Source organism: Actinia tenebrosa, unplaced genomic scaffold (assembly GCF_029948245.1).
Source record: "Actinia tenebrosa isolate PJP-AT-01 unplaced genomic scaffold, QUT_ActTen_1.0 PGA_scaffold6__47_contigs__length_16458017, whole genome shotgun sequence".
NCBI lineage: Eukaryota > Metazoa > Cnidaria > Anthozoa > Actiniaria > Actiniidae > Actinia > Actinia tenebrosa.
Genome location: NW_028292583.1, coordinates 9,372,457 through 9,399,732, shown reverse-complemented (window position 1 = coordinate 9,399,732; position 27,276 = coordinate 9,372,457). Strand labels below are relative to the sequence as shown.

General features: G+C 35.3%; 3 protein-coding genes across 3 annotated transcripts in view; 2 read left to right on the top strand and 1 right to left on the bottom strand.

The window, feature by feature from the left end:
• The first annotated feature begins 14,639 nt into the window (after positions 1-14,639).
• LOC116301388 (sentrin-specific protease 1-like) lies at positions 14,640-18,937 on the top strand. The gene is made up of 4 exons (XM_031710442.2): positions 14,640-15,863; positions 16,281-16,568; positions 17,444-17,526; positions 18,202-18,937. The coding sequence occupies exons 1-2, from the start codon at positions 15,092-15,094 to the stop codon at positions 16,529-16,531; spliced, it is 1,023 nt and encodes a 340-aa protein (XP_031566302.2). The 5' UTR covers positions 14,640-15,091; the 3' UTR covers positions 16,532-16,568; positions 17,444-17,526; positions 18,202-18,937.
• A 4,321-nt stretch (positions 18,938-23,258) lies between these two features.
• LOC116301386 (uncharacterized) lies at positions 23,259-26,059 on the bottom strand. The gene is made up of 2 exons (XM_031710440.2): positions 25,754-26,059; positions 23,259-23,756 (listed from the first exon to the last, which is right to left on the bottom strand). The coding sequence occupies exons 1-2, from the start codon at positions 26,057-26,059 to the stop codon at positions 23,574-23,576; spliced, it is 489 nt and encodes a 162-aa protein (XP_031566300.1). The 3' UTR covers positions 23,259-23,573.
• LOC116301383 (bridge-like lipid transfer protein family member 1) overlaps positions 26,031-27,276 on the top strand; it is a 75,839-nt gene continuing 74,593 nt past the window's right edge. Inside the window, exon 1 of the mRNA XM_031710436.2 lies at positions 26,031-26,112. The gene's annotated coding sequence lies outside the window, so the exon portion shown is untranslated. The remainder of the gene's footprint in view (positions 26,113-27,276) is intronic.

Sequence of the window (27,276 nt, the reverse complement as noted above, 5' to 3'; positions counted from 1 at the left end):
TACCGGACGATATTTTAGTTGATATTTACGATGGCCAAGTATGGAAAGATTGGCAATATTTTAACGGCACTCCTTTCCTTGCCCAGCCTAATAATTATGCTTTTATGCTGAATGTTGACTGGTTTCAGCCTTTTAAGCACAGTGTCTATAGCGTTGGAGTCATATATATGGTCCTCCTAAATCTTCCGAGAAAAGAAAGGTACAAAGAGGAAAACGTAATAATAGTTGGGGTAATACCTGGTCCACACGAGCCCAAATTGAATATCAATACGTACTTACAACCACTTGTAGCCGAATTGAACTTATTGTGGCACGAAGGCATCCAAGTTCGGCCTCATGGGAGTAGAACAGCAAGATGTTTTCGAGCTGCCCTCCTTTGTATTGCTTGTGACATTCCTGCACTAAGAAAAGTTTGCGGTTTCTTAGGATGTACTGCTCACCGAGGGTGCTCAAAGTGCACAAGATTTTTTCCCGGAGATTTTAGTAGAATGGATTTTTCAGGTTTCGAAGATGACGATACACCAAGGACAAATGAAGAGCACCGAAGAGAGGCTCAGAAAATACTCAATGCAACAACCGCTGATGAACGAAACCAAATTGAAACTTCCACTGGAACAAGATATTCTGAACTCTTACAGTTGCCTTACTTCGATTGTACTCGTTACCATGTTGTTGATCCTATGCACAATTTGTTTTTAGGGACAGCAAAACATTTAATGAAAAATGTATGGCTAAATGCTGAAACGCCAATTATTTCTAAAGAAAATTTGAATAAAATCCAGGAAAAGGTAGATGACGTCAAAGCACCATCATTTATTGGGCGTCTCCCGAAAAAGATATCAACATCGTTTGGAGGATTTACTGCTGATCAGTGGAAAACATGGACTCTCTTGTATTCTGTATTCTGCATTTGGAATATCGTTCCAACAGATGATTTGGAGCTGTGGAGGTTATTCGTATTGTCCTGCTTTCACCTTTGCTCTCCACTTATTACAACTGAAGAGCTACAAGAAGGACATGATTACCTAGTGGAATTTTGTAAATCGTTTGAAAAACGATATGGAAAGGAACGTGTTACGCCAAACATGCATCTACACCTGCACCTCAAACAATGTATTTTAGATTACGGGCCTGTATGTTCATTTTGGCTTTTCAGCTTCGAACGTTTCAATGGGATTTTAGGAGCGTTTCGAACTAACAATAGATCTGTTGAAATACAAATCATGAGAAAATTTCTCCAAAAGCATGAACTAAGAGATATCCCTTTACCAGAGAGATTTCGAGAAACTTTCCAACCAGTATTTCAACTTCTTCAGGAGGCACAACAAGTAGGAACACTTGGCGAAAGCATCCCATCAATACCATCAACACTTAATCTTTCAGTTGGTCAAGTACTACGTTGCTTAGAGTGGAGCAATATGAATGCATACTCATGTTTTTCACCTCGATCCATTGATGTTCTTGATGATGACTATACAGAATATCTCTTTAAAGCTTATGAAACAATTTTACCTCAACACTCGGTCATTGAATGTGTTACCGATACGTTTGAGAGAATTAGTACCATTGGATATTCGGGGACAAAGCTAGGGTCCTCTGACTCTAGACTGGAACGTTCTTCCTTCATTCTTGCAAGTTGGTGTGGCCAATATAGTGGCAGTATTGAGACCGATTCATTTGACTTGCGCCCCGGTGTTGTCGATTTCTTTCTTAAACAAACCATTATAATTGATGGCAAGCAGGAATCATTGTGTATGGCAAAGGTTCGATGGTATCAGCGACATCCAGAAAGACACAGGATTGGCAGACCACATGAAATTTGGTGCAGAAACTTGTTTGAAATGGAAGGGCCCTCTACATTCATTCCCATACAAAGGATACACAGCCAGTTTGTTGCTGCTTACGATGTTATTGACAAAGAAAGAGTATTAATTGTTTGTCCTTTACAACGTAAATTGTACGGATGATGGAGATGACAGTAAAGTATCATCCAGGAAAAATATTCAAAGCTATCAAAAATAAACTGTTTGAACTGTGCATCAGTAACTAGATAGTCAAAATGAAAATTGAATGAATTCTTTGATGAGTTTAAAATTAGATGAATTAAAATAATTATGAATGAAATTGCATATATTGCCAATAAAAAAGATGAATTCATATGTTTAGACTAAACAAAATTGATGCTTCAAATAATATTACAGATGTTAGCGGTTTGAAATGCAGCTGAGGTTAATGGGTTAATGAGTTTTCTTATTGTCACTGGAAAAAACGCATGTACGACTTACGCATATTAAAAATACATCGTCCGCGTTTTTTCCTGTGTGTATCAACGCATATAACCTCACTTTCATGACATCAAAGCAAAACAATGATTGAATTAATGTGGTCGCAACATTGATGTCATGCGTTAGGAGAAAAAATTGACACATATGACTGAGATGGACCTGCATGCACTCCCCCCTCGTAAGTCGTAAAAACAAGCCAACATCCATCATAATTCAGTTGAAAAATTATTGATTTGTTTTGAAAAGTTTTGATTGCAATAAATTGAAACGGAAACCTCACATCGGATATACTCAGTTTGGGGTATTGTATTTGCTCCCCAGGTAAATATGGGGCAAAGCCTAGTGCAAAGTTGATTTCATATGTGCCCTTCATTTGACAATAGGGCAAATATAGGGCAAAAACGGTTATCATATATCCCCACTGGGTAAATGCGTCTAAACTAAGGGCAAATATATAACATATTTACCCATGTGTTCAGATGTATGGCAAAGCAATGGCAAATTTATTAGAAATTTACCCCGACTTTTGCCTGCATAGGCAAATGTATGGGCAAATATAGAGCACCATATTTGCCCAACATTTGCCAAGCGGACATATGATGACCAAATCCATTATTTCGTCGAGTGACGTATCCGTATTCGAAAATGTCCACTCTGGAGACCGTTTTCGAAAATTTCCGGATGCGGATACACACATTTCAGGACACGTCTGGACGGGGCCTGAATACAATGAGCCATTCCATCAATTCCATATTACCGTTTGCACAGCTATGGATGCTAATGAGAAATCTTTTGTTAAATGGCACCAACATTGCCGCGATGACGTAAAGTGAATCAAAGAATTAGCTACCCTACTGCGCTTTCGCTTGCCTTTTACCAAGATTTTAACTTTCCGTGCGAGTCCGGCCGAATATATATAATGCATCAATTTCAGCTCATCCTCGCAGTATATGAAGCAATTTATTACAATTATGCAAATTGAAAGACTCGGAAATAAGTATTGAACGCTGAAGGAGATATACATATGTGTGTGTATGAGAATATATATGATATGTGTGTGTATATATATATATGTACTGCGTTTGTAATGCAGCTTGTCAAATTGTCAATTTCAGCCGATCCTCGCAATATATGAAGCAACTTATCTAGCTATACAGTGCAAGAATAGCGATTTGAGCATAGCAACCCTAGCACATGTTGGGGCTAAAACCCTAGCACATTTTAGGGTTAGAAACCCTAGCACAATTTGAGGTTAACATACCTAGCACATGTACATGTTGGGGATAAAAAGCCTAGAACATGTTGGGTTTAAAACCCTAGCATATTTTAGGGATAGAAACCTTAGCACTATTGGGTATAAAAAGCCTAACACATGTTGGGGCTAGAAACCCTAGCACAAGTTGGGGTTATAACCCTAGCACATTTTGGGGTTACAAACCATAGCACATATTTGGGATAGAAACCCTAGCATATTTTGGGGATGGAAACCCTCGCATATGTGTTGGTAATAGAAAACCTAGCACATGTTGGGGATAGAAACCCTAACACGGTTTTAGGTTAACAACCCCAGCACATTTTGAGTATAGAAAGCCTAGGCACATGTTGGGGCTAGAAACCCTAGCACATTTTTGGGATAGAAACCCTAGGACATGTTTGGGACAGAAACCTAGCACAATGTTGTGGGTTAAATACACACATAAACAGATACACACATAACAGATACACACATAACAGATACACACATAACAGATACACACATGTATGTACATACACACATACCATACACACACATACACAATTATTTACATTCACATTTATTCGTACGGGAGTGAAGAATGTGCGTAAATATTCACTGAACCGAGACTCCCGTACGAATAACAATCGCGAATTATTCGTACGGGAATGATGAATGTTGGTAAATATTCGCTGAGCCGAGACTCCCATACGAATAACAATCGCAAAATATTTGTACGCGAGTGAAGAATGTTAGCAAATAATCGCTGAACAGACTCCTGTACAAATAACAATCGAGAATTATTCGTACGGGAGTGCAGGATGTGTATGTGTGAATGAAAATACACACTTCACACATACACACATACACATATTAATTAAATACACACATACACACATACCATATAAAAGCTATTCCCAGTGTACTCGTCTCACACTCTAAGAGATGAGAGCAAATGAGCATTACCATATCATCGATCCTGCGGAATAGGAGGTATACTATGGCTCAAGAAGGTGAAGTTCAAGTCCCTCGTGAAGAAAACCTACGAGATGCTCAAGCAGCGGCGGCAGGAATCGTTCCTGTTGTCCATGCCCAAGAACTCTAGTTTTTAGTGTTCCATGCTTTTACGACTCGGCGTTGCCTTGTAACGTATAGCTTACCGGCGTTTGCATTGCTACGCGGGCACCCCAGACAAAAATCGCGACGTGCACTTTGCAATAGACTGCCGTCAAATCAAACAAGTGACGTCATTTACACGCGTTTGGATCGGCCCCGGATAGGCCCGGTGAGTGTGGCTCATAATACTTGTAAACAATCGACAAGTTTTGGCGCCTTTTGAATCACACACGCGTGAAATGGCATCAACGTGTTTGATTGACGGCAGTCTATTGCAAAGTGCACGTCGCGATTTTTGTCTGGGGTGGCCGCGTAGTAATGCAAACGCCGTTAAAAGCTTGGCACGCAAACTCTGTGTATCATTCAAACTAATTCAGAGCGAATTTTGGACAATTTTATTCTCGCTCCCTTCGCAAAACTATTACGTCAATTTAACTGGATTTTTCATATAATAAGCTTGGATTATCCTAGATTCTAACAGTGTATTTTATTTTAAGATTTTTTAAACGTTTAGCCTATTACGGCCAAAAATCAAACAGTGCTATTTTTAGTTTTTGGCTTTTTTCTCCTGATCCTCAGGTACGATTTTTCTGAAATTTTCAGAATCTTATCATCTAGTACTAGCAGGCTATGTATAAATTTGGATTGAAAGTCTTGGTCAGAAAAAAAGTTATGACGACGACGCTTGAAAATTCAATCCAAAATTTGAAGCATATAAGACATCGCGCTGTAGAAACATTAACCTTGACTGGATTGCCTTGATGTTTTCACATATCTATTTCCAAGTATTGCGGATGAGCCTTACGAAAAATCAGCATCAAATCTTAAAAATTCATGGTCCTCCGTGGCAGAATGGTCTTCTGACGTTTCCACCAATAGGAAATACGCTTTTATCTACCAATGATGCTCTGTGGTGAAAGTGTCCTATGCAAAATGTTTCCTTGGGGGAGATACAAGTTCGGCAGTGTCAGATCCACGTCTGATTTAATAGTTATAAGTGCGAGCATGGCGAGTGTGGGTTAAGGATTATTGAGTAGCTACTTAGCCTTTCAAGTTATGATCAGTTTCTTTTAACACAATTTGGAAATTGGTCTAAGGTTGGTATTTCTATTTCTTGTTTGTGTTGTTAATTGTTCATTATTATTGGAAAAATCAGTCCTTGATCCATAAGCTTCCTTATGTTTATACAAGGTAGTTCATACGCCAAGTCACTTCACTCGAATTTTTTTCCTGAAAATTCTTACTCAATACTAAAGCTTATTTTAGTTAAAAATACGTACGAGTTTTTAATACGTATAATTTTAGCTTCGATTCGTTGAAATGTGCTCGGCGATTGAAGTGGATTCTGATTTCAAGGTTTAATACTGTGCCGATGCCAAAAAGACGATTGTAGCCTTGATGTATAACTTTCGACGTTCAAATTTCGCGATGGCTGTATCAGGTTGTCTTGAATATTAAAAAATATTGGTATTATGTAGTGTTTAAAAAAGGAGTAGTAGTGTTTTATCAGGTATAAAAGCAAGAGGCGTAGCGGAGTGCTTTTATACCTGATAAAACACGATCTACGAGTTTTTTGAACTTGAACACTTGAATACTAATGAAGAGGACTTTATCGGGTATAAAGGTCCATGCATGTGACTTGTATGGTGGCTCCAGTTGGACCATAAGCTTATGAATTATTAATGAGTGTTTTAATAAATTAATAATCTGTTCATGATTTGTTATTAAGGATAATCCCGAAACTAAGAATCATGTGCTGAATTATTGGTTATTCTAAGCTTCGCGCGCCTGTCTTTCAGGACTTAGCTTATACTTACATCGTGATCATCTAAGATTACTAACATTTTTGCTCTTTTCTTAGGGATATCCTTACCCATTTGTTTTAGTATACTGACAATGGATGGCCAAGAAAATGTAAGTATCTTTGTTTTATATGTATCAAGGTGGGAACCAAAGTAATTCAGAGCGAATTTTTGACTATTATAATAATTTTCCGCTCGCTTCGCAAAATTATCATATCATAATGTGCTTGGATTATCCTATATTATAACAGTGTATTTTATATATTCATCATTAGTGTATTATTTTATTTGATTCTTTTTCATGTTTAGCCTATTACGGCCAATTGATTATGCTGTGATATATACAGAAAATGAATAGAAAAATTCACCAATGAGCATTTATTTTTTGCCGCCATATCTCTGTTTTGTAAGTCTTATCAGAAGAATTTATTTTAAAGATTTGCTGTTGGAACATTTACAAAAACATCATCTATCAACACTTTTTTCCTTCCTGCAAAAAATTGTCTAAGCTCTAAATGGATATTTATTGGATGGATGGCTTCTTTTGATCTGTAGACTAGTGGTGGTTTGCTTAATTTCATCATTTTTTTACTATGGACTATGGTATCAACTGTAGTGCAGGAAATTCAAAGGCTGCCATTATATTACATTCCCACAATTTTTGGTCTAAATTCCTTATCGGCAGAAGCAAAATAGCCACATTTGCTCTTGTATTTCTTGTATTTGCTCTTGTATTGCTTTTGTTTATTACTTTGTCTTTCACTGAATCTTTTGAGGACTTCCCTGAAAAGAATATGCAATGACTTTTCAGGACCTTACGATAGGTGGGCGTACTGTTTACATTTCCAAAAAACAACTTTAGAGCCATAAACGATTGGACTTACAGATTTTTCACAAACTATCCAATAGTGTTTGAGTGTTTAGACAACAGATGAGCGGCAAATTTTGAATTTAAAACAGGGTTTGTGCAGGTCAGGTCCTTGAACTCCTTGAAAAGTGCTGGAATTTAAAATGCATTTTCAAGGGCACTTGAAACTCCTTGAAAATAGAAAAAAAGTAGAAATGTCCTTGAATACTCCTTGAAAAAATTATCCATGAAAAAATGTCAGTAATACTTTCAAGATACGTAAACCGTGAGTAGTCGTCATTGTTTAAAATTAGAGATTTTCACTACATCTTGGGAGAAGTGTCTTTTTTTATTATTTTTTGCTTTCCAGAACTTAGTGTCCCAAATGAATTGCAATGTGGCATGGATATCACATGACAAATTGGCACATCTTGATTAGCATTGGCATTTTTTTCTTCATATTTTTTTAATACCAAAATAAAACCCTCTTAAGCTAAGAGTTACTCCTTGAAAAATGTCATTTTGGTCCTTGAATAATTCTTGGGAACCTAGCATGAACACTGTTAAATATTCTTCCGTTGTTCTGGTTGGTAAAACTAAATGATGAATAAGAGCTTGTAATATATTTTCTTCGCAATTTAGTGATTCGTGTCACCAAAGATATAGAAAAATAGTAATGTACGACTTTGGTTGGAGTACGTAGTCGCACTGTAAGAAATATAAAGAAGTCATATTTGTTGATAATATTAATATCAAATTGGAAAGCAGTTGCTTCATTAGTTCAGGACATATAATAAATTAAAGTTGCTAAATTTTTCAGTAAACGTAGGTTGGTGTGAAAAATCTTGCCAACCAACATACATTTGCTGTCAAATTTCACAACGTTAACTTGAAAACCATCAAGAGATTTGTCCTCAAATTCTCAGATATCTTCCAAAGCAATAGGATCTTGCCACTTTTGATGCTTATTTGTTTATTGCTTGAATTTCCAAGAATTTCTTTTATATTGATCAAAACAAATGAGGCCATCATACACCCACCTATTTGGAAAATTTGCGAGTATTATTTATTTGTCAAGTTGCCACTTGGTCTCTTATAGGAGCAGAACAGTTTGTCTCATTGCATACTTCATTAATACCATTAACAAATTTTGTTTTTTCTAGGAGGAGTTGTCAAATGAAAATAAGGAAGATGGTGAGTTCCTTTTTTTTCCTATTTTGTAATGTATTTACTGGGCTGGTAAAAATATATTTTTAGGATTGTAATGTCAATGTCAATGAATTTCCTTCAATGTGCCTGATTTGAAAATGAATTAGCATAAAAATTAAGGTGCTACTACTTCTTTTCTTAAATTCAATGCATTAGACATAGCAAATCTATATTTTTCTTCGAGGTAATTGATAAGAAATTACACATTTTGAAGAATGATATTTCCTCCATCCATGGAGTATATGCAGAAATCCTTTAGAATCCTTTTAAGAGGACAGTGCCTACTAATTGAGAATGAATTAGTATATGTAATAGGACTCCATCCTGTCCAATTAAGAAATAATTAAACGAGGAAAATTCCGAGGATTTCCAAAATTTGATGAGGCTGTAGGCCAAGTCCAATTTGGCAGTCAGAGGAATGTTTTGAGTCTAATTATTTCTTGATTGGGGAGCATGCAATCCCATTACCTATTAGTTATATAGCTGCCCAATTAATCCCATATCAACAAGACCTGTCCAGTAAATAATGGTAATTGAACTTCGTGTCATGCAATTTTGATTTGAAATTAAAAGCGTGATAACGCGGTCGTGCGATTTTGTAATTGCACATTTGATTTCAGACCAAAATTGCATGACACGAAGTTCAATTACCATATTATCATATCCATTTTAAAATATTTTTTGAAAAAGACGTTTTTTCCGATTAAACCGACATGACTTACAATCTATAAGCATTCAATTCAAACATGCTGTCAAGAGAACTTTTTTATACTGGTTGAGCAATGATTCTCATTTTAAAAACCAACACTTTCAATCCAAAACTAAAATGAATTTATATAGGACCAAAAGTCATTACATGTATTAAGAATCATTTACTTACATTAAATAGCAAGACAATCCGACCAAAAGGGTTGTAATGAACTAGCTGTTGTGCATACAGCCAATGCTCACTGCTTGTATTAAAATACAATTTCTGTTCAACATGTTAAGATCACACTTGTGCCGAGAAAACAGCAAAAATCAAAGGTTGTTTAGTCCTTTGGTTGTCCTTAAGAAGTCACATAGCCCAGCAAAAATCTTCTTTTAATGACTGTATTTTTAATGTGTTTTATGCTTTAAAGATTGAAAAGGAAACCTTTTTCCACGATCAATCGCCCAGAAGTCACATTCGAAAGATGCATTTTTCCCCACTACTTTTCGCTGTAAAATCTTCAACTTACTGAAGGTGGCTGCTTACTTTTTGAACGTTCGAATTGAGCCCACGATGAGCGCGCACTCAAAAACCACCAAAAAATCTACAAGATTACATTGAAGAACCATACGCATTTTGAGCTTCAACAGGGCAAAACCCTCAAATTTTGCACAGGACTATTTTTTTATAGATTATTCGAAAAAACTCCTAAAAATCTAGGTTATATCAACATTTTAGAAAAAGTTTAAATCAGTACACATGAAAAATTCGATTTTTGTAGAGATTTTTTTCTACTACAAAATGTGACAAATCAATGTATCTCTTTGTCTTTTTGTCAAAAATATCCATGTATTATTGTAAAATGATTAACTAGCCTTCATTTGTGCAATCATGTAGTATGCAAATAACTATTATCTCATGAATCTTAATTTTTGTCTAATCACTTCCGGTGGCACAATTTTTACTCCAAAAGCTCGTGCGTAGGCTTCCATTAAATGCTGATTATCTCGAAAACGAGCTCGAGACACCCTATTTTTCTTTCCAGATTTGGAATCAGCATTAAATTTCAATTCGGAAAATCAAAGTTTTAAGAAAAGTTTAAATCAATTTCCAAAAGTAGGCAGTCACCTTAAGCAGTTACTTTACGAAAATGCTTTTGACAATTTTAAGTGCTCAGTTGGTCTTCTTAAGTCCTTTTTACGGCTTTTTAGAAAAAATGATTTTTAAGAAAATAATTGGACAGTTACCTATATTGGATTGTGAGAAGCTGTATAATTACTTTTTTAAATGACAATGTGAATCGTTTTAACCTATCAAAGGGTTTTTTAATTCTGGTTAGAAAAGTAGGGGTCACCATGCATTTAAAAGAAATAATAAGGCTTAAAATTTTATTCATTATTTTTTGAACACAAAAAGGTTCCTAATTTAAATTGTCCTAAATGACTGACACTTGACCTTACCTTGTTTGAAACCAGTGAATATTTTAATTTAAAAAATTTAATGCATAGAGCTTTGTTTTGATGTGTTGAGAAGGTGATGTCACAGCAGACTCTGTTAAAATTATCAAAAATATAATAATTTAGAATATCAGAAAAACTTTAACCACTGACCTTTAATTCAAGTCAAGTTCAATTTTGTTTTATTTATTCTTATTTTTAATTTCAAAGAGGTTTACACCTCTAGGGGAAATTTTCATCTTCCCACAGTTATTTACAGAGGACTAACAGAATGCAGAAAAAAAGTATAAATTGTTTGGAAGGGGGATTTAAACAAAATTAAAAAAGAAAATTTTATACTTTTCATTTTTTTATGATTATTTATAGGAGATGGACATTTGAATGCCTGTTCGCGCAAGGAACAGTAGTGTAGCGAGGGGCGGCACGGGGGGACACGTGCCCCCCAAAATTTTTGAAAACAAAAAATTTTGAAAAAAGAATAACAACAAAAAAAACATATTAAACTGAAACGAAAGAGGAAAATAAAATATTACAACCTACGAAAGTGCGAATTTATACGAAGTTATCCGGACGGGCTACCTGTGCACTGCGAACCCGGTCAGAGCCTGGAATCTGCACGTGGGAATTTGAATTTTTTTATTATTTTGGATCAGTGCCCCCCCAGCTCCTAGGTCCTTGCTACGCCCCTGGCAAGGAATATGAATTCCTTGCAGCTGTCATTCTCCATTTCACTCCTACATATTCTTCTTTCCCAAAAGAAGATGTAGATGAAGAGAAAAGCAAGGAATTAAAACTCTTTTACAAAAAATAAGAGGAAATTCTTCAACCAAAAATGTACAAAAAGGCCGTTATACACCCTTAAGGTCGATGGGAATACAGTTGATCATGACAAAAATGGTGTTCCAATTGTCATGATCAATATGTATGTGAAGCAGCAGCTGTCAGGATACAAGCAACTTCTTTACAGGGAAGCAGTGGAAGATGTCCTGCTTGATCTCCATGTGATCCCTGTTACTAGAGGGAAAACCACTTGCCTTCCAGGAGGCATTAATGGGCTTAGCGAGCTGTTTAATTCTAAGTACCATTTTAAAGGAAGTTTTAACATCATTAAGTCCTTTTTATCTAGTTGTTTCAATTGTTGGGTAAATACACCATTACCGAGTACCAGTAAGCCTCCTCCAATCCCTATCCGTACTTTTAAACCACATGATCGTTTGCAGTGTGACTTGATTGACATGGCACCAAAAAAGTACAGGAATTTCACGGCAAAAAATAAGTGGGGATACCGGTACATCCTAACCGTTAAATTCTGTTTTTTCTAAATTCTGTTGGTTGTTTCCTCTGAAAAACAAGTCAGCATCAGAAATATTCAACATCTTGCGCCTTCTTTTCATCAAGGAAGGAGCCCCTAAAATCCTGCAATCAGACAATGGTAGTGAGTTTATAGCAGGGGTCATAAAGAAGCTTGGGCAAGAACTCAAAATTCGCCTCGTTCATGGGAGACCGTACCATTCCCAATCTCTAGGTCAAGTTGAAACCTAAACAAGCAGGTGAAAAGATGTCTGGCAAGGTTTTTGCAAAAAGTCAACAGAGACCAACAGGCCAACCTGTGGCCCATCTTGCTATCTGGTACTTCTGATTTTCTTAACACAAAGTGCCACAGCACCATCAATGACATTCCTTTCCGCATATACAGAAATAGAGATTCCCCAAGCAAACCAGCCACATAGTCCCTGATGATGAGTTCTTGGTGTCATCTTTAGAGGAGCCTTGTCTTAGTGATTTTGAGTTTGACAAGGAAGATCTGCCAGAATTTGATTCTTCTTGTCCTGATGACAGTCTTTTACAGGATGTATTACCTGAAGTAACTGACATCATTTTGGCTTCATCCTTTGGTACCATCCCTGATGTTTTTGTCAAACTTCTGCACAGTGTGGTAAATCCTGATGATAGTTCTTCCTCAGAACACAAAGATGAAAATATTTGGAGTGTTTTGAAACCAGTGACATCAGCCAGTTCCTTGGATATAACAGCACTGAATACAAGGCTTTAACACGTGATGTCCTGGAATCAACTGAATATACCATCCAGAGGAACATAAAAAGATCAAGATGTGCCTCTTCATTCAATGTTGGTGACAAAGTGGTGTACCAAGTACAAGATGTAGAAAAGAAGCATTTTAGAAGGAAAGATCCTTTTAAAACGTTAAATGAAATCGGTGTAGTGGAGGAGGTTCTTCCCGGTGGAATGTACAAAGTGTCTGGAGAGGAAAATGATGGGTCAATGTTTGTAAAATGTGTATTTGGTGGTCAGATGCTAAAGGTATCCCCGAAAGTAAGGGATAAAAGTCAGATAGATGTACCATCTTCAAATCTGTCAAAGTTTTCTTTACTGAGTCTGCATGATTCTATTTCAAAATTTGCTTCTACCGTAAGAGGGGAAATGTATGACTGCAATTTAAGAAGAAGAAGTCAAGCCAAGAAGTCCTCTCTAAACATTGACGACTTATTCCAAAAATACAATTCTGTATTGGATTTTGGATTTCTTGCCATGCTTTCTTCAATCAAAAATAATACAGATAGCACATCACATTTCCAAAACCTTTACACAAGTGGGATGAAGGAGCTGCAGAAGGCTGGGTTTCCTTACTTTCTTTATGGAACAATCCATTGGGAACATGAAAGAAAAAAGAAGCTTGGTGACCAGATTACAGGTCATTTGTCTACCATGTGCTGTGCCTCTAGCTGTTTGAATTGCTTGAAAAATGACATGGAGAAGCCTTGTAATCATTCCTGCTGTCAAGAAGCCGTTCTACAGCTTGCGTTGAAATCTGGGTTGATAACTAAATTAAAGATGACAATGATGTACTTTCTTTGTCTCTTACTGTCAAAAAACCGGCTGATAACCTTGCTAAGTCAACTGGGTCTGCTGTCAAGCCTGCAATCAATGTGCATATAATTCCAGCTTCAAATGGAACTGAGTCTGCTTTCAAGCCTGCAATCAATGTGCCTATAATTCCAGCATCTACAGCAACTGTGCCTGTTGAAAACTCTCATAATACCATGAACCAACCTCCATTGAAGTCATCTGGGCTTCTTTCAACATCTTCAGTAACTGGGCCTGCGGTCACAAAGAAAACTGAGCCATATAGCCAGAATCAGATAGAGAAATATGAAGAATTGAAGAAACAATGTTTGGGGAAGATTGTTGCACAACAAGAGTTCCTTGAATTTTCAGAGTCACTGAATATTGCATTTTCTGATTGTTTTTCGCAAGATGAAACTGTGCTCCAAAACCTTAAGTATTTGGAAAAAGTAGTTGGTAATCATGGAGCAATCGATGTTCAAGAACAAGTAAAGATTAAAATTTCCAATGATAAAAGCAGGGATAAAAATAAGCTTTCTTTTCTCATAGCTTTCGATTTGTTTGTTGTAACACAACACCGAGAGTCCGTTCGCTACGTTACTACGAAGCTAAAAAAACTCTAAAAAAAACCACTAGATTGCCTGTTTCGTAACTAAAACTCTTCCTTGACATAAACGCTTTTATTTTGAAGTCAAACTTTTAGTCATCGAGCAAAAGCAGGGATAAAAATAAGCCTTCGTTTCTCATAGCTTTCGATTTGTTCGTTGTCACACAACGCCGAGAGTCCAATCGCTACTTTGCTACGAAGCAAGGCAAAATAACTCCCGGGCCGGGAAATAACTCTGAAAAATTCGACTACATTTCTTCTTTGTAACTAAAACTTTTTATTTGTCAGAAAAGTTCTTCATTGAATGCAAAATTCTATTAGTCGTCGTTAACTCGCATGTAAATGAGATGTAAATATCCTCTCTTCGCTAGGTTTAGATTTCTCTATCGACATCTGAGCAGAAAATTTATAAGTTTCGATGCCGTAAGACACGTTATAAATTTATTGATATAGACTCAAAATTAATATATGTTTAATATATATTCCTAATATTGTGATATTTAACATTTTGAGATAAGGTAGCGAATCGACTTCTATTAGTAGCGAATCGACTTCTATTAAGTAGTGAATCGACCTTTCAGGTAAGTAGCGAAAGTGCAAGGTAGAGAAAAGACCAGTTACCCTTTTTGTGGCCTATGTGCCTTAAACAATGCTTTGTGTTTGCCACCAGGAAGTCTACCAGTATTCAGCATACATGACCTTGACCTTGCTGCTGACATCATGTGGCTAAAGCAAGTGACTGTTGCTCCAACCTTTTCAATACTTCTTGAGCCAACACACTGTTTGGATGGGGACAACAGCATCATGGCCATGGAACAAGCAGCTTCAATGAAAAATATGACTTTTCGAAGGTTGGATGCTGCTGTGTGAGCTCTTACAGATGGAGTTAACATTGCTGGTTTAAACAGTACAGATTTTGGAGAGTTATATAAGCTCTTTATACACACATTTGATGACTGTGACAAACCTTCCTTGATAATGCAGATGAAGCAGCATCATTTTGTGACGTTTATTTTCAATGGAGATAAGGTTATACTCCTTAATAGCCGTCGAAATGCACCCATCCAGTTGTCACCTCTAAAGGGGATGCTTTTTCTTCAGAGAGAAAGTCAGAATAACACACTGTTTGCTGCTGTCAATATCGAAAAAGCTGGAACCAAGTGCAATCCAGTTGTAACCAATGAATTACCTTGTACCCCAACAGCAAAAGACTTCCAAAGTAGTCTTCAAGAAATTTGGAGAGATGACAGCATTTGTGATGACACCATTATCTCGGATAGACACGGGAATATCACAGCAAAAGATATTAGATCTTTAAAAACAGGCTGCTTGGTAAATGATGAGGTCTTCAACTACATAGGCAATTTCTTGATGTCTGAAAGGCAAGGTTTGTTTGTGGCCAGTACATTTTGGATGTCAGGTCAAAATCAAGGAGTGTTAAAGAAGCTTCAGGATTGCAACCTTCATCACATCAGGAAGTTCATATTTCCTATACATTGCCCTGGGCACTGGTGGTGTGTCATGATTGACACTGCTACAAAGATGTATGGGGAGTATGATTCTTTATGCAGAGACAGAAACAGCCCTTATGTATTTCAATTGCTGAGCACCATGTTCTCTGAAGTAGGAATACACTTGAAGTCCTTTAGAAAACTTACTACAGATGAGAGGAGCCAGATTCCATCTCAAGGCTTGAACTGTACAGATTGTGGGGTGTACCTTCTTTGCTTTATGTCTTGTTTTGCTTCAGGTAAATATACCAAAGATAAGAGAATGAGACATTTTGAGCATTAATTCTTTTATAAATATTTATCACATATCTTTAACAACAACAAATATTTAAGAATTATTATTCGCTGAAGGTGAAGTGATATTTGGTCCAATATTCACTGATCCTGAGGGGAATGATAATAATTATTGTTTTAGTATGATTTTAGACATGAATATTAGAGTATTTAAAGTGGAAATTCAGGGTAAAGCAGTGATTATTATCTCAGAATAATTGACAAAATCACAGCTCAAGAAACTCAAGCCTAAGACTATACTAAAAATAAATATTGTTAGCATGTTTCTACCCTATATGAGATTTATTTCATAGTGTTTTGTTTTACATTTAAATTGAAAGAGCTGGCATAATGATGATAATGATTGCTATTGATTGTTGCAGGTGTTCCCATACATTTCAAGGTTCCCTGCATGACATCAATTAGGGAAGCATTTGGCCAGATCATATTGAATGGCAGGCCATCTTTACATCAAATTCCAGTCTCTGCGGTATCTGAGAACATCACAAGTGCCACAACCACATGTACAGTAACCTGTAACACCAATGCTTCTCTTAGAAGCATAGAAGATTCTTGCCATGATATAGATGAGACAGATGAAGATGTCATTTTCAAAGTTGATCAATTACTGTAACCCTTTTCTCCGGACATTTCAACTTCACATGAAACAGGTACATATATTTCTCAAAAATGCAGGTGTATTATGATGGTGGAATTATATTCTGGCAACACTTTATCTTCAGCTATTTAAGATCCCGAGTGTTAGTCAAGCCACAAAAGCTTGAACCTTAAAAGTCCCCCCCAGCATGCCAGTCCGATGCTCAACCGAGGCAACTGCGTAGCAGTTTGAAAAATTGTTAGATTTCTGTGGTGTTCTTATCCTTTTCCCTTATTGTCATAACTGTCTAGGTCTCTTACAAAACTGTTGAGAAAGCTACAAAAATTCCCTGAGAATGAGAACTTGCTATTGTTAAAGTGCTACTACAACGAAAATCGCTCAAACTTGGATTCAGCTGAAACTTCCTAAGAATACTCTTTAAAGGTCCAATAATCACTGTATGAAGTGTTTTCTTGATATTCAGGACGAAAGTATGATATTTTTACGATTATTTTTTGGAGTATGTGACATCATACACTCAACATCGAACATCGCTCCATACATTTCTTTGTAGTTTATGATCAAAATATCAGTAGTAAAGGGAGAAAGAAATACCCAAACACCCCCAAAATATAAATTATAGTCACAAGTAATGTGAAATAAGCACATTAGCCACCCTTTGGGCTTCATAGGAATAAAATAAATTAAGGATTTATATACAAAGAAATGTATGGAGCGATGTTCGATGTTGAGTGTATGACGTCACAGACTCCAAAAAATAATCGTAAAAATATCATACTTTTGTACTGAATATCGAGAAAACACTTCATACAGTGATTATTGGACCTTTAAAGAGTATTTTTAGGAAGTTTCAGCTGAATCCAAGTTTGAGCGATTTTCGTCGTAGTAGCACTTTAATTAACTCACCTTTTAACTCTTATTTCATAGTTAAAATACAATGTCAAGAGGATGAAGACATCGAATACAAATTGTATGACCTTCTAAGACCCCCTCAAGATGCAACAGAAGATGTGAGTGGTCCCTGCTATTCTTTATAATTATTAAAATAATTATACAGTAATTATTAAAACACGTAAATGGAATTTAAATGTTCCACTCTTACTGCTTCTGAAATAAAATATAAAATTTTTTTAACTATTACATTATACATACCAGTGAATTACCACTTCAGACCATGATAATACCCTAGAGTATCATTTCTTTTTTTAACAGTTTAACATAAGAAAACACAATAACTAACATGCATACTGTTTCGAAATGCAGTGCACCAAGACAAAACCTTTTTATTTCATCCCTGAAATGTAATTGTGATCAAAGCTATTTTGTGTAACTCACAAAATAGTCCTACAATGAACATCTTGCTATTTTTCATGGCAGATCTGGAAATATCATGAAAACATGATTGATTTCCTTTATTGAAACAAGACTCTGCACAACTAGCTTACTTCACAATTAGCTTACTTCATATATCTATAAGCTACTATCTTCCGCAAGAGCTTGTAAGGTCTTGGATTTTTTCATGTCAGGATTTTTGCTATAAGATCCAAGATTTTTAGTAAGTTCCTGCAAGATCCTTCAGTGTCTTGCAGGGATTTCCATGCAAAAATCTTGAAAAGACCATATCTGATATTGCATAATGATATTTCTTGAAGTGAGTGGTTAAAATATACTGGGTTTTTTTCCAGATTGAAAGCCTGGAGGCAATGTACCAAGACAGCTTCCCCTCTTGCTTCTTTTTAGGTCTTTCAGGTGATATAAATCGTTACCTTTATGAAAGGCCAAAAAAGAGATTTCCCAAAGGAAGCTATCATGCCCTCATACCTCGGCATGAAATGAACAAACTTGATTCTTGGCGAAAAGCTCACCATAAAAAGACAAGGGGGAGATTCCAGTTCTATCAATGGAATATAACATTCGAAAAGTGGCTTGACAATGAACATGAAAAGAGGGAAGAGCTTTTAGCAAGATGTGACAGACATGGATGGCTGCCATTGGATCTCAAAGAATCTTTTCAATATCAGCGCTGGTACCAGTCAACATGGGAATCACTGAAGTCCAAGTACCAACAATGAATTAAAAGTGCCATTTCAATTTCAAGTACCACTAATCTTCTATTCTTCTATAATTCCTGTAAACAGCTGTCCGGGTACCTTGATCAAACCTAATTATAGCACCTTCTTGAATAAGGATCACCGAGAATCAGGGGAGTAAACCCCTGCACAGAAAATCACCAAGAATCAGGGGAGTAAACCCCTGCACAGAAAATCACCAAGAATCAGGGGAGTAAACCCCTGCACAGAAAATCACCAAGAATCAGGGGAGAAAATCCCTGTCAGGGCAGAACGCAGTAATTATAATTCCTCATGATTCCAAGTACATCTACTAGAATTATCTGTAATTTTTCAAACATTGCATGTCCTTTCTGTGCACAAACTTCTAATGCTGCCTAGTTCATTCTAGAAGGTCCCAAGCCCTTAACAAAGCAGAGGGGAAGTTTGGTTTATATATTCAACACACATATTACACACACGATATGTATATATATATGTATCTATATATCTATCTACAGCCATTTGCAAAAATTATGGCCGTTACAAATATGAATATAAGTATATCGAAAGTATATCAGACAAGGCGGGATATCTTTCTTGATATTTTTTTCAGAAAGCCCTTGTGATAGACAACTCGAAAAAATATCAGGGAGGATATCCCAAAATTTTTGACATGCTTTTGATATACTTGTATATATATTGGAAGCGGCTATAATTTTTGCAAAAGGCTGTATCTATCTATATATATAGAGATAGATATATAGATAGATAGATAGATAATATAGATATATATAGACATAGATATATATAGTAAAGATTGTATTAAAGACGAGACATGTTCACTGTAACTCGGTCGAGCACTGTTTCAACAGTATAGACCACATTACATACTTTGTTAGATATAGATATATATATTATATGTATTGCAAAATGTAAAACATTTGGTATATATATCAAAAGTATACCAAAAATTATGGGATGTCATCCCTGATTTTTTTCAGAAAACCCTGGCGATATAAACTACTTGCAATTTCAATAGCAATTTCTATACTTAATATTTTGTGCATTGTAAACACTAGCAAATTAACCTATCATTGTTGAGCAGTGATTTCCCCACAAACAACTACACAGTATTATTTGGAAATGTTCTTTTATTTTGGCATGGCAGTAATCAATTGAAACAAATTATAATCACATTTATTATGACAAGGTTACATATTTTAATCAGTTTGTAATGCGTGTTGGAGGATCTCCCTATATAATATATAAGTATTAAATTTTTAGAGTTTAAACAATATAACAGTGAAACTTTATTAATACTAAATAGCACCAATTTGTGCAAGCCCATTGTTTTCTATTGTTTAATTAGCACTATTTTGTACTATTTAGTAATTAATGTTTCATGGATTAATAATTGTTTGCACTCTATTGTTTTATTTTAGTATAAATACACGGGTGATTATTGAAAATCTCATTCACTGTTTGGTCAAGAAACTCAAAGTATGGCACGATAATTACCTCCAGCGATAATCCAAAATGACGGCCAGCTGCTTTGTTGCTTTGTTTTCTTGTTGAAAGGATTACCTATGTATTCATACTTTGCCGCTTGAAGACTCGCACAAACATTCCCCAATTTCACTTTGCCTTTGGTGAATAATTGTTAAATAATTTTCCTTGACCAGAGTTTTGAATGAAATATTTATAAAGCTAATTTTTGCTTGTGGGACAAAATATAGTAACGGTAACTGCTGGGCAAGAGGGGTCACAAATTCTCCTACTAGTATATATAATGGGGTTCACACACTGATAAAAAATTGGCAAGGAATTCTTCATTCCTTTTTCAAGGTCAGGGAATTTTGATTTGGGTCAGTTAATATTTGCAATTTACCCAAATGTCAGTAATAAATTCAGGAAATTTGCTCAAAAAATTGTTGTGAATTAATAATCCTTGAAGTGCAACTTACCAATTCGACAGTACTTTCAGTACTGGTTCTGCATAAAGTATAAATAGTTGTTTGGTAAAATATTTATTGATTTGAGTGATGTTTTTTTAAGTTATGAAGGTTTATACTTCCAATAAGTTAATGGTTGTGAATGTTTCTATGAACCAGTTCAATTTTGTATACACTTGTTTCTATAAAGTTAGTCACCAAAAAACCTAGAAGGCTGAGATCACTGAGGATCATGGGAAGCTTTTAATATCGAACAAGTAAAGCTTTTGATACAATTTGCAGCTTGAGGATGCTCAGAAGAGGTGAGACTGTAACTGGTAAAAGATCTAAAATCCATCGACAGTTATCAAAGCAGTTGAAACATGTAAAATATAACTACCCATAATCCTTGTTGGTCTCAGCTTTGTAGCTTTTCAGGTGACTAACTTTATTGAAATAAGTGTATTTAATAATTAAGCCTAAAAAGACATCACACTTAGAATATTGGAAGTATAAACCTAGCTTCATAAGTTAGAGACGCATCACTCAAATCAAGAAATATTTCGTGTAGAATTAGCAATGAAATATTAGTTTTGGACTAATCAATGACAGCTGGGATCCCAAAATTATGGTTAAATGTTGGCTATTATAAAGGTGACAAATACATCTTATCTGGTAATATAATTTTTTACTTACACCTAATTTAATGCAAGAATATTGACATTAAACTGAAAAAAATTTTTTTTTCAAAACAAACTTTAATTTCACTCTTTTGCATATAGACTGATATTTTTGAGATATTCTTGTTGGTATACACCTAATAATTGAAAAAACATTCAAAAAAAGAAAAAAAAGGTTATATTATCAAATAAGCTAAGACAAACATGGGAAGACAAGTTTGGGAAGACAAACGGTACCAGACAAACAATTATGCTAATTTCATGCGTATTGCAGTTTTCCCTTCCTGTGCAAATTTTATGCATCATGGCTTTGTTATGCTGCTAATCTAGGTCGACCGACTTTGCTCTACTGTGCATTCTCACATGTCTATATGCAAATATAATACACATTTCAGAGTACCCAAAAACCTTTTCGGTCTTAGCTTCGATGATATGGCTTCTCGAACCCGACTATGTCATCAATCTAGGAGGCTTTAGAATCAAAATAAATAAATAAATAATAAAAAATAATATTGTAAATAATATTTAGGAATTTGAAAAAATGAGTTATTGGTGTTTTAGGTAATGTACATCATATAATTAGATAACTGACAATAGGGGTTTATTTCATAGGAGATATTCTGGTTTGCACTTTGTTTAACACATTCAATCAAGTGTCTATGGCATTGCTATAAATAAATTTTAAGGGTATGACTAAAACTGTATAAATACATCGTTAGACATATTTCTGATTGTACAGTTGATTAGACTTAACTTCCGGAGTCCTTGAAAAGTTGGTAGTACCTTCAAAATCTCATCAATAGCTTCTTCTTGGTAGAAAAGAAATTCTGGAATTGGTCCGATCTCCAGGCTCTATCTCAGTATATCCCTGTCCTGAATCTAACTGTGTACATCTGTATATATACACTTATATACATGTTCCATGTATACGTATATACCTGTCACTGATATGTACATATGTATATATATGCATATATGTATATACATATACATCCTATATTATACACATATAACCATATACACAGACACTTTTGTATATGTACTAATTTAAAAACATAGATTCATCAGGTATTAAAAACCCGACAAACACTATGTTTGACACAGGTATTTGGACTCAAGCAAAGGGGGGAGGGGGGGGGGAAACGTATGTGAAAAATGATTGAAGAAAAATGATGAGAAAGATATAAATAAATAGCATAAAATAAATAAATATTAAGACAGTGGGTGATTGGAACAGTTGAGTGTATGAGAGGTATATGAGAGTATTATGGATATGTATCGTAGATAGGTAGCAATGGTACAGCAAACGATAAAGTACATCGTACAATGTATATTGAGTTAAGAATAAAATTGTTTCGAGTGAAGGCAACGTTACGAAACATGAGCTCATGCATCGCGGCGGTGTGGTAGGGAATCAATATGAAACTATGAAAGCTCAGGGATAGTCGTTCGATCTACCAAGTATTTATCGTCAGGGGTTAAGACACAACAAGGTAGAGGTCAGTATTCGACCTACACGTTTCAAAACTTCTAACGCCAGAAGCTTAACCCTACGTGTAACGAGACGACTGGGACACACCACGTTGGCCTGCATGTATGTGTGTTATGTGTAGAAAGGATAAACATAAGTAGTGTGTGTCAGAAATTAAACTAATGTAAGTGGTGAAAGGACGGGCAATATTGTCTATGTGTATATGGTGTATATGTAAGGTCAGCCCAGGGACTCACTGTTGACTAGAGTATATATCTACAAGTGTCTATGAGTACATATACAAAAGTGTCTATGTACTGTTTAATAAACGAGCAGGAAGTGTTTTATCGGGTATAAAACACGAGGCGCAGCCGAGTGGTTTTAGACCCGATAAACCACGATCTGCGAGATTATTGAACGGCTTAGAAAACTTATGATGTTTGTTCTCATTGTGTACCGATTTTTTTACGAAATAAACCAAGTTTGATAGAGAAAATCCAAGTTAAAGTTTATGCAAATGAAGACGAATCTTTATCAGATATAAAATCACCTTCATGGTCATGATTTCTATTGTGTTTTCTTCATGAATTATTAATGAGTTTTCTAAGTGTATATGGTGTATATGTGTATAATATAGGATGTATATGTATATACATATATATATATATATAATATACATATGTACATATCAGTGACAGGTATATATTAAGATGGATAAATACATATACATACGTATACATGGAACATGTATATAGGTGTATATATACAGATGTACACAGTTAGATTCAGGACAGGGATATACTGAGATAGTGCAGATCTCCAAGACTCTGAGTGTCAGAAGTTAAGACCAATAAAGTTAAAACAAAGACATGATGTTATAAGAAGACTGTACATAGACTGATGAAGGGAAGTGAGGAGTTTTACCTAAGTGTGGTCACAGAGAGGAAATTCAAAATGGTTGAGGTTTCTCAGTGCCAGGCCTCTTCCTTGTAGAGACAGCTCAGACAAGCTTGATTGGTCTCTAAAAAAAGTGCTGAGGCTTCCCAAAACATGTGATTCACTTCTGTCCAGGTATTTCAAATTACAAATGGATAATGTGTCTAGAACCTATACAATGAAAGGAAAATGTTAAAATTTAACATACCAATGGCACAGTCAAATAGTTGCTCGTAGTCAGCTTAACCATTAAATTATTGAAAGTTTTAAGGATAGATAATAATTAGACTAATACAAATAAGTAGACCTTATTCAATATTTTTATTGTGTCTATTTGACTATTACGTTGACTAATAATTATTATTATTACTATTACGTTGACTAATAGTTTTTAATTAAATGGTTAATGCCTTCATTCTAATAAAATCAAGATAGATACCAATGGTGTTTTTCATGTTGTAATGAAAATTAGTCAAAAAAAATCTTTAATAGTATTTCATAAATACTACGTTCTGATTGGATGAGCTACAAATAGGCTATAAGTTCCAAGGGAAAAATTAGAAGAACAGCTAGCGAACCCCTCCACCTTGGTGTGAGCTAGTTTATCAAGAAATGGCATGCCTAAGTGTTTTGTTGAATGAACATGAAAAATAACTTCATATCAATCATTACAAAGAAATGTTTAAAAAATTCCGATCCATTTGACCAAACTGTTGTTTGTTTTGCAAAAACATTTGGCAATGCGAGGCATTTACAGCGCGAACACAATTTTTCGTTTCACTTAATAGGTTGACAAAACTGTCAGTTTTCATGATATATAACAGGACCGAATGCAGCGAATTGTACCCCGAGCTCACTAGCAGTCCGCTCTCTATCGACAGATCTAATAGTAATAGTATTACATTTTCATTGACAAAAGCGATTAACGGTAGATTTTGGTATTTTAGTAATAGTGCATGCGAACCCCACCGGTAACAAGTTTGGCCAAATCAAAATTTGGTCATGACTTTTATTTTTAGTAGTGTTTGGCCGAAAAAATTCGCGGTATAAAAAATGAAAAGGGCCTATTCGCACTAGGCAGATAAAAATTATTCGGCCAAACACTAAAGTCATGAACAAATTTTCATTTGCAGCGTAATTTTTACTTTTTAGCAACCTCCCTAGCTTTTAAATTTATATAAAATTTTATCTGTATAGTTTTAATGAAAACGCCATATATACAAATGAATTTTACTATGGTGGCCAGTTGGGCCAAACGTTTTACGCGTTGTATGTGAGAAAACTTTTATGTCTGTGAGAGCAAAACTTTGAAGAGAGCAAAAACGTTTATGTGAGCAAAAAAAATAGAGGATATTACATGGGCGCGCGGAGATACGAAATTTATCTTCGAGTGTTGAAAAGATCTCTCACAAGTGAGCGCAGCGAACGAGTGAGAGATTTTCAACACGAGAAGATAGATTGCGTATCTCCAAGTGCCCATGTAATATTCTGTTTATTATATAATTATCAATGAAGTATGTTTTGGCTTTTTCAGGCAATTCTTTCCGTGTATTTTTCAATAGCCATCGCAATGGTGTTATTTTCACACGTGAAAATAACATGTTATTTTCACGTGTGAAGATATCAATTTTTCGAAATAGAGAAAAATAGATATTTCATTGGTAATTATATAATAATATATTTTATTTTATTTGAGTCGGTGACGGAATTGGAGTAGAAAAGATCGGCTTTCTTCACATAAGAGTGGAACTTATGTACAGGTATAAAACATCATCATTCATTTGTCCAGCCAATATGCGTGTCTTTTAAATTTATTACTTTATATTGCGTTGTTTCTGCATGGTAGCCGATCGAACGTGATATTACTTAACTCGACAACATCCGCATACGAGGATTTAAACCTTCAATATTTCTATTGATAAGGCACAAATAATCGTAGCCCTGTACGCAAATATTCCGTCAGGAATTAGTTACGCCGTGCCATATAAAAAAGAAGCGAGCTCCGGATCCACAAGCATAAAAAAAACATATAAGTGTTAGGTTTCTAAAAAGTTTTGCGGTTACAGACACAAAAGTGTTAAAAATTAGTGCCAGCGTTCGGGCCACTTTTTAGAATTATGACGGCTCGATTACCAAATAAAGAAAGTAGTAGAAAAGATTTCGATTACCTCTTGACAAATGACGTCTTTCAAACCAGCCAAACCAACATATACAAGATTAGGCTGCTGCCAAATAAACTTTGTGAGACCATCCTTTGTGATGCTTTCACAGTATCCAACATCTATACCCTTCAGTTTCTGTGGCAGCGAACAGAGAACTTCCTCTCGGAGTTGAGTGGAATAGACGTCTAAAACAGACAAGGCTTTCATCTCTTTGATAGCTGAAAAAAGTTTTCCACTTCCACACAACATCTGAGACTCAAGTATTTTATATGCTGTAAATTCCGCCACACTCCTATATGGTTGGGATGGCATTCATTCTTTCTTCTGCGTCACTGAAATCCATGAGCCGAAAGAGGCTCTTAGAGGTAAGTAGAATAGAGTAAAATCTTCTACAAACAAGCGAAATACTGCTGATATCTATTGGATGTAACTCTTCAAATATTAGCAACAAAACATAGTCAGACAAACGATCCATGCCGAATATTATTGTCGATCAGGTTCAACTGGTGATGGTGCGCCTAGGTGCGGCATATGCGCATCTATTTAAAAAAGTGTGAACTGTTATGAGCCTATCCAAAATAGCTTTTGCCGCGAGACAGGAAATTGCTTCTGTTTCAAGTGTCATGTTCTTTGTAAAACAAAAATGCTAGTATAATTTCCGAGAAATCACATATTTTTTTACATATTTTTATAATTTTTTAGAATGTTCTCTGTAGGTATGATCGAGCAATACAATGTTTATTCCTTTTTTTCGAATTTTTTTTTCATGTTGCTTTGAAACTTTCGATTGCATAATTCAAATTAGTTTATACCATCAGCTGACTACTGTACTTACCCGTTTAAGGGCCGCGGCGCTATTTAAATTTTTATTGTGAATAACGATACTCTGAAGTAGCCATTTCGTCAAATTAAAGAAGCACTTGGATGAAAATCGATGAAAATTCGGAATTGATGCTTTGAAACTTGGTTCAAGTTATTACAAATATGATAACATTTAAAAAAATGTAAAATAAACAGCATCTAAATTGCTGGTAAATGATGTCATTTGCAATTGCTTTTTTTTAGCTTTAAACCGAAATTGTTTCCAGGATAACTGAAAATGTTTTCCAATCTCAGGTTTAACAAAATAATGAGAAATTAAATCTTGAAATATCTCAATTATTCGGACTTTTAAAAAAATGGGACGTTTTCAAAGTATTTCAAAGTTTTTCAATTGCCCCTTGACATAATGATAAATGATGTATAAAAATGTTTCTGATACTCAATTAATTCATAAAGTTATCACACTAATACTAACCTTTGTACTCCATATTTTAGTATTATTTACAAAAGGGAGGGACAACAAATTGTGCCTTACAAAAAAAAAGGGGGGGCTCAGGAAAAAAAACATGGCATATACTCGTGACTGTTGCATCAGTTCCCATCACTATGAATAAAGACTGGTCCCTTTATTGTTGAATTTAATTGAATTCAAAGTATATCCCATTGTTTGATAATCTCATAAAATGGTTTAAAAATGTAGGGTAGGT